Source organism: Oreochromis aureus, linkage group 8 (assembly GCF_013358895.1).
Source record: "Oreochromis aureus strain Israel breed Guangdong linkage group 8, ZZ_aureus, whole genome shotgun sequence".
Lineage (NCBI taxonomy): Eukaryota > Metazoa > Chordata > Actinopteri > Cichliformes > Cichlidae > Oreochromis > Oreochromis aureus.
Genome location: NC_052949.1, coordinates 23,832,999 through 23,848,588, shown reverse-complemented (window position 1 = coordinate 23,848,588; position 15,590 = coordinate 23,832,999). Strand labels below are relative to the sequence as shown.

Here is a 15,590-nt window from a genome sequence, read left to right as displayed (position 1 = left end):
AAAGTCAGTCAAGGTCTCTTCGGGTTGTACAGGTGGTGGAAAAAGGCTGGCTGGCGGCCAGAGAATCTGTAGAGACGAGGCATTAGTCATATAACACACTGCCCATCACCGTCAAACACACTTTTCCTGACACACACGCAACTGTCTAAAAATGCTCCCATTCACAACCGATCTCTTTCATTGGATCTGACAATTTGTCCAAACCACTTCATTTATGTAATTTATCAAAATCATGCTGATTCCACCGCAGTACCCTTCTCTCTGCCTCAGCTTCTCCATCTGACCTTTTTCACTCCATTGCAGCCCAGCTCTCCTGCCAGCTGTCAGCCCGTGACCTCAGCACCACCAGCAGTGCCATGGACACGGCCGCTTTGACACTAGACCCTGAGAGCTGCCCCTACTGCGCCAAGGCCCTGGCCAACGAATCGGAGGGCGGGACCGAGGGCAACGAGACACCTGGCGACTCAGACAGCGATGGGGTATACGAGTTCACTCAGGACCTCCACCACAGGGACAGAAGAGACAGCCGGCAGCCCAAAAAGAAGCACCGGAGGTTGGGGAAAACGGCCGCCAAGGTTGTTCACTTCTGGAGGCTGGTGTGCGACACTTTCCGGAAGATCGTGGACAGCAAGTACTTTGGCCGAGGGATTATGATCGCGATTCTGATCAATACTCTGAGCATGGGAATCGAGTACCACGAGCAGGTTAGTTAATGTGTTTTTCTCTTCAACAAAAGGATGTGCAGTTGCCGTGCTGTGATATTCAAATGCCTTGAAAAATTTCTCTCTGGAAATGTGAAGTATTCTGATGCATATAGTCACGCAGATAGAGAACGATTGTAGGAAAGTATTAGTTTGACTTGTACATCCTCTGTGTGTGCGTGTGTCATTCTGTGCGATTTTGCAAGCAACACCGCTCCCACAGGCCCAACTGGAATTCCTGATGTCTCTCTCTGGTCTCATTTGTTTACATGAGCATAATTACAGCCATGTGAGAGAGAAAACGGAAAGAGACAGAGCGAGAGAGGGAGGAAAGTAAAGGGGTGATTTAACGGGTAGGGAAGGCCCAGCAACATCTGACGTCAGATTTTCTCACTCTTTCCCTCTCAATCTGCTGTTTGGTTGTTTTTATCCCTGCGCTGCTGTCTCTTTGACCCACTTCACACCTGATATTCACATGCAACGTGCGCTAGCGCTAGCTAGTCTGGATTAGGAATAATGCATGATAATGTAAGGTGTAAATACATCCAGCATGCTCGGACCGTAGCCACATCTGGATACGGTCTGACATTCAGTATGATCAGATGTTGCCCAGGTGTGAATCCAGTCTGTTTTAAGTTGCTGTGAGGAAAAAAAAAGGAAATCTGCTGAACGCAAAGAGTGGTCACACTGAGCTTAGTCATTCTATCTTAAGGTGTCTGTTAATTAAGTTACAGTCAATCTTTTCATTGTCAAAGGAAAATGTGCAGCACGTAAAGTGCTTTTCAACAGCTCCACCCAGCTATGTGTATTTATATTAATGCAGTTGTACTGCAGACTTTTACTGGCATTGATAGTGTCTGTCTATTAGTAATGATGTAACTGATCCTTTTTTTCTGTGTCAGTATAACATTTGATCTTTTGCAGACGATTTCTCTGAGTGGAGTCTATTGATTTCAGTTGAGGTTACAGAGTTTAAAAGAGGTATCAGGAAAATGCTCATACTGGTTCTCTGTATTGGCCCAGTGCATCCTGAAAATATTCACAGAGCATCACTTGTTCCACATTTTGTCATCTTGCAGCCTTATTCCAAAATGGATTCAGTTCATTTTTCACCTCAAATTTCCCATAATGACAAAGCAAAAAAAATTTGCTTGAAATTCTTTCAAATTTATGAAAATTATATAAAAATATATAACATGTACGTAAGTATTTACAGCCTTTGCTGTGACACTCAAAAGTGAGCTCAGGTGCATCCTGTTTCCACTGATCATCTGTCAGATGTTTCTGCAACTTGATTGGTGTCCACCTGTGGTAAAGTCAGTTGATTGGTCATGATTTGGTGAAGCACACACAGCTCCCTATATAAGATCACATACTTGACCAAGCCATGAAGTCCAAGGAATTGTCCGTTAGAAATCTGAGACTGGATTGTAACGAGGCACAGATCTGGGAAAGGGTACAGAAAAATTTCTGCAGCATTGGCGGTCCAAATGAGCACAGTGGCCTCCATCATCAGTTAAATGGAAGAAGTTTGGAACCACCAGGACTCTTCCGAGAGCTGGCCACCTAGCCAATCTAAGCAATTGATGTAGAAGGGCCTTAGTCAGGGAGGTGACCGAGAACCCGATGGTCACTCTCACAGAGCTCCAGTGTTGCTCTGTGGAGAGAGGAGAACCTTACAGACCGACAACCATTTCTGCAGCCCTCTACCTGCGTGGTTAAATCCCTTGAGTTAGGTGCCTTTTTTCTGCTTAAATGATTTATTGTGAAGTGGCTGAACAAACAAAAACAGCATTTAAAGCAAATATAAAGACATGACAGGTTGCTCAAGACTTGCGTCATTTATGTTTTGATATGTTTTGCCTAACCAAAGCTTTACTAATAAACACATTTTATCCTAATATTAAAATTCATTAAAAAAGAGAAATTTAATTAAAAAACAAAAACACAAAGTTTTGCATACACTGAGTACAGCTTTATTATTTTCATATACATATACAAACACAAACTGTACTCTTTATACATGAGAGAAAAAAAAACCTTCTGTACAAACTGGTGTCTGATAATTTGCATGACTAAAAAATATGTCAGTAATTTGCATTGCTTTCACTACAGTTTCTCTAGTGTTGAGAATTTAAACTCCTGCTACAATTAGAAGTAATTTCCAGGGTCAACAAGTGTGTCATGTTTATTTTCCAAGCAAATTCCCTCAAAATTAAAGATTTGGTAGCTTCATGAATCTCATTAAACATCTGTTTCCATTCTTCATCAGTTATTTTTGTTGCCAACTCCATACAGGCACTGAATACATTTCAAAAGGTATTTGGCAAAGCTAAATGCTATTCCTGGATATTCGTTGTATTAGCGTTCGTAATTTACAATTCAATTTCTACTAAAACGGGAAAAAAAAGTTGTCTTGTGGTGTCTTTTTTCCTCCTCTGATGTTCTCATGAGTATTTTTTTAATAGAGGACATAAAGAAGATTGCCAAGTGCAGCTTTCAGGTTTGGGGTATGTATTGTGTTTGAGGCTATTGTCTTGGGTTATGTTTTTGGCACGTGCGGTTTTGGTGTAAAGTTATATAACACTAAGGACACAAGTATTGTGTTTATGTGTGTGTGTGTGTGGGTGTGTAGTAGGAGATTGAAGCCTAGCCAGGTTTTAGGGGGTTACTTTCGGTCACTGACCCAGTGCCTATAAACATATCCAGATGTCAGAGACACACACACACGCAGAGTAAGTTTTATAGCTTTCTAGTTTCTACTTTCCCTTCATCGTTTTTTTTCCTCCTGACTTTTCCTCTCGTGCTCTTGCTCATAGCTTTTTTTTCTAATTCTGGTTGTACTGCTTCCTCTTTTCTTCCCCCTCTGTAGACCTATTAGCCTCCATCAACCTCTTTTTGCTTTTTCACTTTTTGCTCTTTTTTTGTTCACCTCCACCTCTTTTATTTCCTTTTTTCACACACTGTTCTGCGTCAGTTCCTCCCCTGCCTTTTTTTTTTGTCCTCTTCAACCTTTTCACTTCTTTCTCGAGTGCTCTTTTCTAGTTTGGGTAACATGGATCCCTCCAGTCTCCAGACAGGCAGCTGAAGACTTCAGTGAGACGCTTCATTGATTGTAAGCCCATCGACATCCAATAGCCACAAAGATCACTAAGCCTCCTTTTCCTCTGTAACTCCGTCCATATGGAGGAGAGGCTGCCTTTCAATTTCCATACATCGTCCAGCCAAGTTTCCTCCTGGAGTTTTGAGTGTGTACCTCATGCTGCCACTTTTCCTGTTTCAACTAGTTTGACGGGCAGAAAGTCTCCTGAATTTCCACCTATTGCTCTTAGTACTGCGTAGGTTCATATTTTATCTATTACATTTTGGAGTAAGATGAAGGATTTTCATGAGGTTGAACAAATGAATCTGTAGTTCCCAAAGTTAAAAGACAATATTTCTGATTATTTAATTTCTCGTCATGTGGAGGCAATTAAACAAAATCATAAAGATCCTCATCAAATGTTGCTGGTTTGTCTAAACTGCAATAAACACCTTCAGATTACATCCTGTAACAACTCTGGAGTCAGCATGATGTGCAATTTATTAAAAAGTAAAAAAATAAAGTGTTTTAAGTTAATTTAAAACATGTCCACACTGAAATGTTTCATTTCATTTAGAAACATCCTGTCTCAGAGTGATGCTGAAACATTAGTTCATGCATTTATTACCTTTAGGCTGGAGTTTTGGATTCCATTATTACCGGGTTGTCCCAGAAACTGTTTCTCTACTTTTAAGGTTAGCCTTCAAATTTTGTTTTTGATCAAGCTTATAGATAGGGCTGGATCAGGTGACCTTAAATCTTCCCTCTGTAGGTTCGATGTCCCATGATGCAATGGGACATCGTTCTTCACCCGCCTCTTTTCACACTCGATGTGCTTACACACCACTCTGCATTTAATCATTAGTTATTATTAATCTCTGGCTCTCTTTCACAGCATGTATTTTGTCCAGTCTTCCTCTCCTTACTCCCACAGCAGATGGCTGCTCTTCCCTCAGCCTGGTTCTGCCGAAGGTTTCTTCCTGTTAAAAGGGAGTTTTTCCTTCACACTGTTACAAAGTGCTTGCTCTTAGGGGGTGATCTGATTGTTGGGGTTTTCTCTGTATTACTGTAGGACCTTTACCTTACAAGATAACATGCTTTGAAGTGACTGTTGTTATAATTTGGTGTTATACAATATAATTGAATTTGATCAAACAAGCACAAAATGTGTCTAACAGAGTTATGGATTGTGTTGCATTATCCTTGATGCTCATGAGCTTTAGTGGCAATAGAAGGAAACTCCCCTGTGTTGGTTGGGAAGCTGACCTATTGAAATGGGATGTAGTTATCTCACTGAGCTGTCATGAGCTGTATTTTTATAATTGGGATGTCAGCATCTTTGGATGATCAAATAGAGCTTGGGCGTTATTAGCTATACCAGTTGGACTAGCTCATGCACGGGAAACTATAGAGAATACAAAAGTATGAAGATCAAATGTGGAAGTATCTTTTTCATGGAGGTTTATGGGGCTGTACTCCTCAGATAGATGAAGTCAATGCAAGTGCCCTAATCTTGTTGTTGTTTTAGTGGCCAGCATGGGTGACCGCTGGTTTAAAAAAAAGATTTAGGAACGTCTATAGGAAAACGTTGACCATTGTTTAACCAATCAGTAAGCAGTCCTCAGTCTCACACTCAGATACACCCATTAAATTGTTATTGTATTTGGCTTCAAAAGAAGCTTTCGAGATGGTGACTCCAAAAAGGCTGTCACCATCAGCAGGTGACATCATAGTGGCTACCTCCATCTTTAATGCAGTTCATGTTTAAGAAACAGTCAAGTGATGCCATTAGAGGAACTGCACTTTTTGACATTTATATATTGGCTTCTTTTTCAACCACAGTGGCTGCTTCACCTTGTTGTTTTTCTCGTCACAAACAAAAATAAATAAGTAAAATGACTGAAACACTGACTCAGCCACTAACACATCATCATTGCTTCTCAATACTATTTCTTTTTACGTCCTGTTGACATTCAAACACATTTGTTCTTTTATGTTGTTGTTGTTTGCTGTCTGTATATTTATTATTGTACATTATTTATTTTTTCAAAATGAGGATAATTCTGCCGTGTGTGTGTGTGTGTGTGTGTGTGTGTGTGTGTGTGTGTGTGTTACGTATTTCTCAATCATGTGTAAGTCATTGTGGATTAGCCATGTGATTGATTGGTGACCTGTCCAGGGTGTATTCTGCTTCCCACCCTATGACAGCTGCAGTAGGTTCCAGTTCTCCCAGTGACCCCAAGTTGGATAAGTGGATAAGGATGGATAATTGTGGCCGATTTGCATTCTTCACCTTGTTTGCAGAAAAACTCAACAGGAGGGGCAAAAACCACAATGTCCTCAAAGCTTTCCAAGATCTTGATTTTTATATGAATCACTTCAAGTGTTTGTTTCCAAGTCTGACCGAAAGTAAACAGAGAAATTTGGAGATTTGATAAATATTGGTGCCCTGGAGATGGCGTTTCACCTTCTCAAAGTCTGGGAAACAAATGGGAAAGCAAAAAACGAGGTTGGCTAGGATGAATGCTCCGCTCTCCATATGGTAAGAATAAGCTTTTCCAATGAGTAAATAGCTGTTTTATTAGCTGGATATTTAATTAGCTACAACCGCTTCCGCACGGACGTGTTCTAAACATGAAAGTATCTAATGAAATTGGCCGATGAACAGAAATCCCAAGAGCAGAGATTAAAATAGCCTTTCCCGGTGGGAATTTCTGTAATTTTACTTTTGGTTAGATTAAAAAACAAATGTGTTCAATAATATATGGGTTGTGGCTCAGACAAAGTGGATGCATCATACACTGCACAAAGAAATGAAAGGAACAATGAGAGGGTCAGTTAAGTAACAAAATCCTTTGTTAATCTAGGTTAAGGTTAGCGTCACTGCTGCTAGCGAGGCAATACCTGCATCCTGCAGTTCCTCTAGGAGAGCTTGACAGGGCCATAGAAGGTCCTTAACCCACCGACAGGACCAGTACCTGCTCCTTTGTGCTCAGATAAATAGGTTGCGCGCTGCCTGGTACCGTGTAGCCGGATGGGCATTTGCCATAGAATACCAGAAATGGCAGGAGCACCACTGGTTCCCTGTTTTTCACATATTAGAGAAGGTTCTGGTCTTGAGAACATGGAAATTGTTATGCTGTCTGTAACATTGTCCAGCATGACCAGTTTGTTGGTGGTTTCGTTGATGGTCTGGGGAATCATATCTATGGAGGGACACACAGACCTCTACAAGCTAGGCAACCTTGAGCGCCATTAGGTATCAGGATGGAATCCTGATACCTAATGGCACCCAGGGCCCACTGCACCAGACCCTACACTAGTGCAGTGGTTCCTGGGTTCCTCCAGGTCTATGACAATGCCCCGCCCTGTGTGGTGAGAGTATGCAGACAGTTCCTAGAGGACAAAGGAACTGATCAATTGAAATCATTGACTTCCCCCCACGTTTGCCTGAAATACATTCAATAGAACAACCTTGGGACATTATGCTTTGGTCCATCCGATGCTTCCAGGTTGTATCTCAGACTGTCCAGGAGCTCAGTGATTTCAGTTTTATTCCAATCATGTGGCATTCTTTTGTTCCTTACAAAATGCCCAGATTATATGGGGGTGGCTGTAGCTCAGGAGGTAGAGCAGGTCACCTACTGATCGGAAGGTTGGTGGTTCGCTCTCTGGCTCCCCCAGTCTGCATGTCAAGTATCCTTGGGCAAGATACTAACCCCAAGTTGCTCTCCGATGCATCCATCGGAGTATGAATGTGTGTGAATGTAGTTAGAAAGCACTAAGTATAGAGAAAGAGCTTGTGAGAATGGGTGTGATTGGGTGAATGTGGCATGTTGTATAGAGCGCTTTGAGTACTCCGGGAGAGTAGAAAAGTGCTATATAAAAATCAGTCCATTTACTATATCACTATATATATATTTCTCGTTGAGATCTGATGTTTTTTGTGGCTGATGCTTTTGGACAGTGTAGATGTCATAATTATGGCTATAGCATGTAATCCAAACAAATCATAGAACCGCCAAAGTATCATCTGCTGTTTGCAAGTCAAAGATTGTGTTTGAGGGGAAAAGAAAGAAAGAAAACTACACCTTTAAGAAAGTGCTTCACCTGCGTTGAGTGTGACAGCTTATCGATCACGTTGACCTGTTTTCTGGTACCCCCTTCTGTTCTGTAAATAGATGATACACACAGACACATAATATAGAGCTGGTATTATGTGTCTAATTCGTCTCCAAATGAGGTTATAGAGTTCTGGCTGAGAATTTATGAAGATGAAACAACCACGCTGATGAATAATTGATGAAGAGGCAAACATGCAAAACACGACTACAACACACGTGCAAAGTGAATTCAACTCGAAGCGCAACCTGTTTCTAAGAGCCCGTCAGGGTGTCTGCTGGAAATAAATGCACTGCACGTGCTCATCAATCACAAAGTATGCAAAGTATGAGCAGATAGAAGAGAATATGCTTTCACTTTGCAGCTGTGTTTGTTTGTATTTCCGGATTTCACTTTAAGATCCAGACTAACTGTAATTTCCATTTTTCTCACCAGTTTATTATCCATAATTCTATACACAAATACCACAGCAGTGCAGCAATATGAGAACGCTTTACTTTTGAAAAGACATATTTTGAGGAAAGGTATTGAAACCAATGCAACATATTAAAACTTGTGTAGTATCCTTAATCTTCTGTGTTTTTCAGTTGATTTCTTTAGTAATGTTACAATGTTAGATACCTGTACTGAACATGGTTAAAATTTCAAACAATGAGGCAAAAATATGTACATCTAACTTGTGTGAGGCAAAAGTTCAGACCCTAAACACACTTTTTTCTTACTCATGGCTCTGATGTCAGTAAAAGCGGATATTGCTGTCAGGCAGACAGAGACTGTGAGCACAGAAGCTCTTTAACTGAGTGTCACACTTTGTTTTCAGTATGAGATTTACTTCCTTTACGAAACACAATGTAACACATTACATAATGGCCAGCCTGTAGTTAATTTGACATGCTTTCAAACGACAAATGTGTAGCTGTCTCGCATCCCACCTTTTATATCTGCTCACCAGAGCCACTGGTGCTAACTTTGAAATGTCTCAGCCACATATTCTGTTGCTAGTTGCAAAGACATTGTTGTGCTCTATTGGCTTTGGATTTTTTTTTCCACGCCAATGTCCCAATAGTACAATTGAAAAGAAATCCTTAGAGTAAGCATGTTGCACAGTTAATGTGGTTCTACAAGCTAAATTCAGCTGGATTGTTGGCGCTCTTATAAACACCAAACATGGGGCATGTAGCTAATTTTGCCAAGGTCTTTCCTTTTTCTAAACCTTACAAGAATATACCTAGACTAAGACAGGACGGATTATGGTTATAGATTCAATTTAAAGGACGGATGTAGCGGCTGTAACCCATAAGCTAAAGCTAGCTAGACTGGTTAGCAACCAGCGTTCATAAACATAAAGCCTGTCTAAAAGTGCCTGACTAATAAAATGCTTGAATTTTACTCAAAACTTAAACTTCTTGGATGGGTTGTACCTCAAAGCAAGCATGTGTTTTGACAGATAAATCCATTTAAGTGCTAGAAAAGCCACTAACAGCTAATATAACAGAGTTATATTAGTAATTATTGGCTAATATGCTAGCACACCTGTCAGTCAAGGAAGCCAAAGCAGCCATATCCATAACTTTAAGTCTAAACAGTTTCATAATAAACAAGTTTTTAAAGAAATTCATTTGCTCCTCTATGCTTGTTATGGAGGGGGAAATTAGCCATTAAAGTAACACTCTGTAAAGTGCTGATATGTCATTGTTTTTTAATCATTTTTTTTGTTGCTTAATTAGTTCAGCTAGTTGGCAGATTGAAACAACTGCCTGAAACATGTCTTGCATTTACAGCATAATTCTTTTCAAATTAGATTAAGGCCCACTTTAGTTTTTCATCTCTCTATAGAATATTTACTCATTATAGTGATTAAAGAGCAGATGTAATACTTTTGGCCATGAGCCATGAGCTTTAAATACTGCTCTGCAAATAATTACGCTTTAGCTCAAGACATATAAAAGGATCTGACACACTGAATGAGTCCAAATGAACACACACACACACACACACACACACACATATATGTACAGTATGTGCAGATGTGACTTTACCCCTGAAATGTAAACCACAGGTCCAATTGATTCATATGCGCGTCCTTCAAAATACAGACCTACTGTTACCCTGCAGTCCCCTGTGCAGAGCTACAGCCTCAGCCTCGCTGTCCGTGACACATAACAGAACCCCTCTGTCTGTTTCCTATCTCTTAAATGCACACTCAGAAAAACATACACAAACACTTGAACCAGCGCACACATGCTCTGTGCGCAGAGGGGCAGCAGACCGTGCCAGCGAGCAGTGTATGTAAATGTGTATGCGACACAGAGACGGAGATATAAAAAGATAATGAAATAGAGTGTTGGATATGGATAAGGGGAGTGTTAGGACTCGGAGGTGATGGGATACAGGGGGCGATGTGTGGAGGGCGGGTTGGACGAGTAAAGAGAGGGTGTCTGTTTTATCTCCCTGTGCTGTTTAAGACTGTTACCATTTATGGTGGAGCTGATGGAATAGTTGCGTGCATGCCAACTATGTGACACAGCCCATAGTCTGTTTACTTGGGAAGGTCAACCTCTTTCTCACTTTACATCTATACGGCCACAGAGACAGCCTGTCACTCTTTCCTCTGCATCCTTTTTCTTCAGCTCCCTCGTCGGCCTTTCTCGCTCCCTCAGCGAAGAGGCGCTGATACCAAAATAGTTTGAGTAGAAGTATAAGAGGCATGGCAAAACAGAGGTGTCAAGGGAAAAGGTTTAAATGCATGGTTCCTGTGTTTTTTTTTAATTGGAGTTGGTGTTATAGTGAAAGCTTTTTAGCACCGACATGAATATTGATTTGGCTGTGCAGCTTTTACATGAGCACAAAGTGATCTGAAGTCACTTTTGGGTCACTTGCTTCATGTTTCCCATAAGCAGCAGTTTGACTTTATTGACCTTAAAAGCTACTCACTTGAAGAGGAATAGTATATCGGTGCTCTTTGATCTTTTGAGCGCTAAGAAACAGCAAAACATGTCAGCGATTGCGCATCGTGCACGTGTTTGAGCTTGTGTTCTTCCTTCATGAGTGTTGGAAAAGAAGCAAAATACACAACCCTAATGCAGCCCTCGCATTTCCCTTTTTGGACCATGTATACTTGGGGGTATTATAGGAGGAGCGGTGAAAATGGAAGCTCATATGAGCCATATATTGAAGTTTTTAGGCTAAGCTTCTTTTTAAAATCAGTGATATTGATGTTTTGTTTAATAGGTTTCAACATCAGAGTTGTGTGGTTAATTTTAGGAAAACATCTTGCTTTTAGTTCCAGGCTACCTGTTTTTGAGAAATTCCCAATAGTCACATTTTGTTGATTTTAGTAACTGATTACAGTGATAATTAAAAAAAATCTCCTCACATTTGCTGGATGTGATGCAGAATTGTATGGGCACGTGACTATTTTAAGACAGCTCTCTCTTTTCTGTCAAAATAAAAACAGCCTGATAATTAATCCAGGAATAAAACAGAATCAGGTTCATTAAAGTAAGGTCATGTCATTAACCAAATTTTAAAATCCCTCTCTGTGCTGCCGGTGATGGAATTAATAAACAGTGTGTTTATGTGCGATGAACACCTCTTTACATATTGCCCCATTGTACTGGGCAGACATGCGTGTTTTTTTCTGCCCCTGCCAAACCAAGAAAAGACCCTCTTGCTGTATTTCTTGCTCAAACCAGAGACAATATTTATTCAGCTTTTATCCTGCCCTGGCGGAGGAATGTAGAGTTGGCATGTGAAGACACTGGCCACCCTCCAAGACAGGCCTAGGAAATGTGTTTTTCTAATTTGAACGACGGTAAGACGGAGAAGGCAAAACAACAGTCCCTAATCCTGGCTTATAAAACGAGGGCTTTTCCAGCCCTGAAGGCTATGAAATCAAAAAGAGAGAATCAATGGAGTGATCAAATGATGGCTTCGGTTATTTCCTGGTTCAGTGAGATGTCAAATAACATGCTGCCTGTATTTAGAAAGTTCTCCTTTCAAGCTCTTCTGCTGGATCTGCCAATTCATCCCTATCTTATTGTTGCTTTAAGCACTGGTCTCAGCCTTTATTTTGCCTTGGAGAGCAGATGTTTATGCAGGAAAGATTTAACATTTCATTAAAAGAGGAAAAAAATGAACACACAGATTAATGATTCTTGAAAAAAAAAAACCACAAAACCCCCCAAAAAACTAAGTAATCTTTGACAAAACCTGTGGAAAGCAAATATTGTGGTCATGCCAAAAAGCAAGATATGACAGATCCTGTGAAAAACTCACCTTTTGTTTTAGTTGCTTGCGGAACCACATTTAGCAGCAAAACACTGAAGTAATCATTTCATCCCTGTCTGTACTCACTTTGCTACACAGAAATTTTCAGCCACTATTCTTTAGAACATTGTTTTAGTTCACTGAGGTTTGCAGACATTCATTTATGCGCAGCTCTCCCAAGGTTATATCAGCATTGTAATCGGGTTAAAGGTTGCACACCAGCTGAGCCATTGCAATAACTTGATTCTTTTCTTTTCTTGTAGATTTGTATAACCCATTTTGGGCCACGCTTCAGCTTCTGAACAGATGGCCTTACATTTGACTTTAAAACACTTTGGTATACGCAGGAGTGAACAATCTACTCAATGTCTGGAAGATGCCCAGTTCTTGAGGCTGCAAAACAAGCACCACCATTCTTGACAGTTGGTATTGTATGTAATATCAATACAAACACAGTTGGTGTATTTCCTAATATTACATACAAGGTCTTGAGTATTGTGGCCCCATCTTAGGGCCCTCCTCTACAAAAGCAACTCCCGGTTTGGATTTGGGAGACAGACACCATTTCTACTTTCAGATTAGGTCATACTTTCCTTTTTCATAAAGCTTATGGTTAGGGCTGGATCAGGTAATCAGATGACACCACTCTGCATCTTCCTGTTAAAAGGGAGTTCTTCCTTCCCACTGTTGCCAGGTGCTTGTTCATATGCTGTCATTTTATAGTTGCTGTTTTCTTTCTTCATTCCTTCTTCTTTATTGCAGGGTCTTCAGCTTACAATATAAAACACATTGAGGTGACTGTTATTTTGAATTGGCACTACAGAAAAAAATGGAAGTGAACTGTATTGAATAAGCTGTGTTTGTTTTGGCCAAATGTGGTGCTGTGCTTTATGATTAACCATCTCTACTTTGGTCTCATCTGTCCAAAGGACATTGTTCCAGATGTCTTGTGGTTTGCTCAGATGCAATTTTGCAAATGTAAGCTTTGCCGCCGTGTTGTTTTTAGAGACAAACAAACAAGCCGGCCTTTTTCTAATTGTACTGTCATTAAGTTGAACATTTAACATGCTAACTGAGACCTGTGAACTCCCCCGCCCCCCCCAAAAAAATTAAACAAAAAACAAACAAGAAACAGAAACTGCATCTCAGAGTGTTACACGGATTAACCTAGTGGTGAATTTGCTGGGCTGCTCACTCTTGGGATGATTGTGGCATTGTGTTAACACACACCTGAACGCTCCATACAAGCAAACTGCCAAAACTTCTGCTTTTATAGAGATGGTCACACTTGCTGATAATTAGTTAATCAAGTGTATTTGATTAGCAGCACATGGCTGTGATTTAGGCTCTTAACGGAGGCATTACTTCTTTTTTCACAGGACTGCCTAGGGTCCTGTGAAAGCTTTCTTTTTCACATGACTCTACATGCTATTTATCGAAATTATCACAGATTTTTTAAATAATTTTCCTAAAACCTTATCAATGCAGCAAGTCCAGTTCCATCTCTTAACTATTATCACTCCAAGGAATCATGGTTAGCCTTTGTCCAAAAGAACTTTATTGGTACTGAAATTTCTTAAGTTTTCTTAAGACCGGGAGTAAAAGTTCATTTGACTTATATTGTTTATTATGACAGAATATGTCAGATGCCATAATAACAAGGTGACATTGTTGTTTAGAGAACTTACTAAAGAAACCATTATATTAATTGAGCCTTGTTTAACACCAGATTTATTGCATTAGTACGAAATATGATCTTTTGATATAATGAAAAATAAGCATGACCACTATAATATCTGTTCAGTAAATATTAAGCTACAGCAGGTAGCCAATTAGCTTAGCTTTACTCCCATTGTCAAGCCTAAATTTTAATTTGTACATTGGCCAAGCCAGTGTTGTCAGAAAAAGTTTGCATCCAGTTAAAGCACACAGGTTCTTAGTTTTCCTTCTTCGATCGGATTGAGCTACTAAAACAATTTCATTAAGCTTTTGGAAACATCACAGCTTGGTCTAAAATATTCTTATTCACAACATTAAATCTGCACACTGCTAAAATGAAGCTCATGAGTAGAAAGTGCATCCAGCATGAATTCAAGGGAACCTGACCAAGAATTCAAAAATGAAAAGTTGGGAGTGAGACTGGTCACACTGTTGCCACGACAGATCCATGAAGGCACCAAAACCAAAGGTACAATAAGCCAAAAATGACTATAGCAACTTCCTAAGCTAACTTCAAATAGTCCTTCTGTTTGAATTCACCCCATCAATAAGAATGTTAATGCGACTTGCCAGTTCATGGTTGGCACAACATAAAACAATAATGATTGGAGTGCTGTGGTTTTTGCGCATTGCGGGTTTCGTGACAACAACAGAGTTGAAAAGGCAAGGCTTTAGCCAGGCTCAAGGTCAAAGAGGGAGTTGCAGTTTCATGTATAGCACTAAAAACCTACCATAACACTGTTACCTTATGTGTGGCACAGAGGGAACAGCAAAGCTATATTGCTGCAGCTCTTCACACATATCGTGAGTGCAGTCTTTTACTTACTTACTTTCTACACTTCTGTGTTTGGATGCCCAAAGTAGCAAGTTGAGAAGAAATAATTCAAAAGTTTGTCACTTTACATTTTCAACATTGCATAGGCTCAATAAGGCTGGGACCAATGTTGTACCATGTATCTGTAGCCTACTACTGCTTCGGGAGCTGAAGCTTAGAAGGACTGGAGTGTACTATCTCAGAACAGCAGAAAAAAAGACAAAAAAGAGAATCCTATAGTGCAGGTGTGTCCAGCTCCAGTCCTCAAGAGCTACTGTCCTGCAGCTTTAAGACGCATCCTTGTTCCAACGCACCTGAATCAAATGAATGGCTTGTTTTCAGGTATTTGCCAAACTTCATGGCATGCTGACGAGGTAATCCAACCATTTGATTTAACTGTGTTGGAGTAGGGATGCATTTAAAAGCTGCAGGACAGTAGCTCTGAAGGACTGGACACCCCTGCTGTAGTGTCACAGCAAAGAGAAGAAGAAAAGCTTTAAAAACACCAAGGACAGCCCATATTGTTCCATGTTGTTAACCTGTTTCTTTGACATCAATGGATGTTGAGTTAAATCTTGATGGGTTGCAAACCTAAATCAAGTTAGCAAGAAGACTTCTAATGGTTGCATTGCAACTGCAACTTAAGAAAAAAATGCTACAAAGCACCAAAAACAACGTTGTCTTTGTTGTGTCAAGGGGGGGAAGGGCTTTTGTGGCATTTCGTTTTGTTTTGTGTTTCTATTTACTGGCATTTTCTCAAGTTGCAATGCGTTTCAGGGCCATCGTAGTATCAGTATGGCCAACAAAAGCCAAATTACACTCCGCATCATTATTTCATTTCATAATTATTGTTAAGTGGCTGCTATAGACTTCCTAATCATTA

At 40.2% G+C, this 15,590-nt stretch overlaps 1 protein-coding gene across 1 annotated transcript in view; it reads left to right on the top strand.

Annotated features, from left to right (window-relative positions):
- Positions 1-15,590, top strand: part of cacna1g (calcium channel, voltage-dependent, T type, alpha 1G subunit) — a 321,041-nt gene that overhangs the window by 191,025 nt on the left and 114,426 nt on the right. The window contains exon 10 of the mRNA XM_039616673.1: positions 304-704. Coding sequence (XP_039472607.1) covers positions 304-704 — 401 coding nt within the window. The remainder of the gene's footprint in view (positions 1-303; positions 705-15,590) is intronic.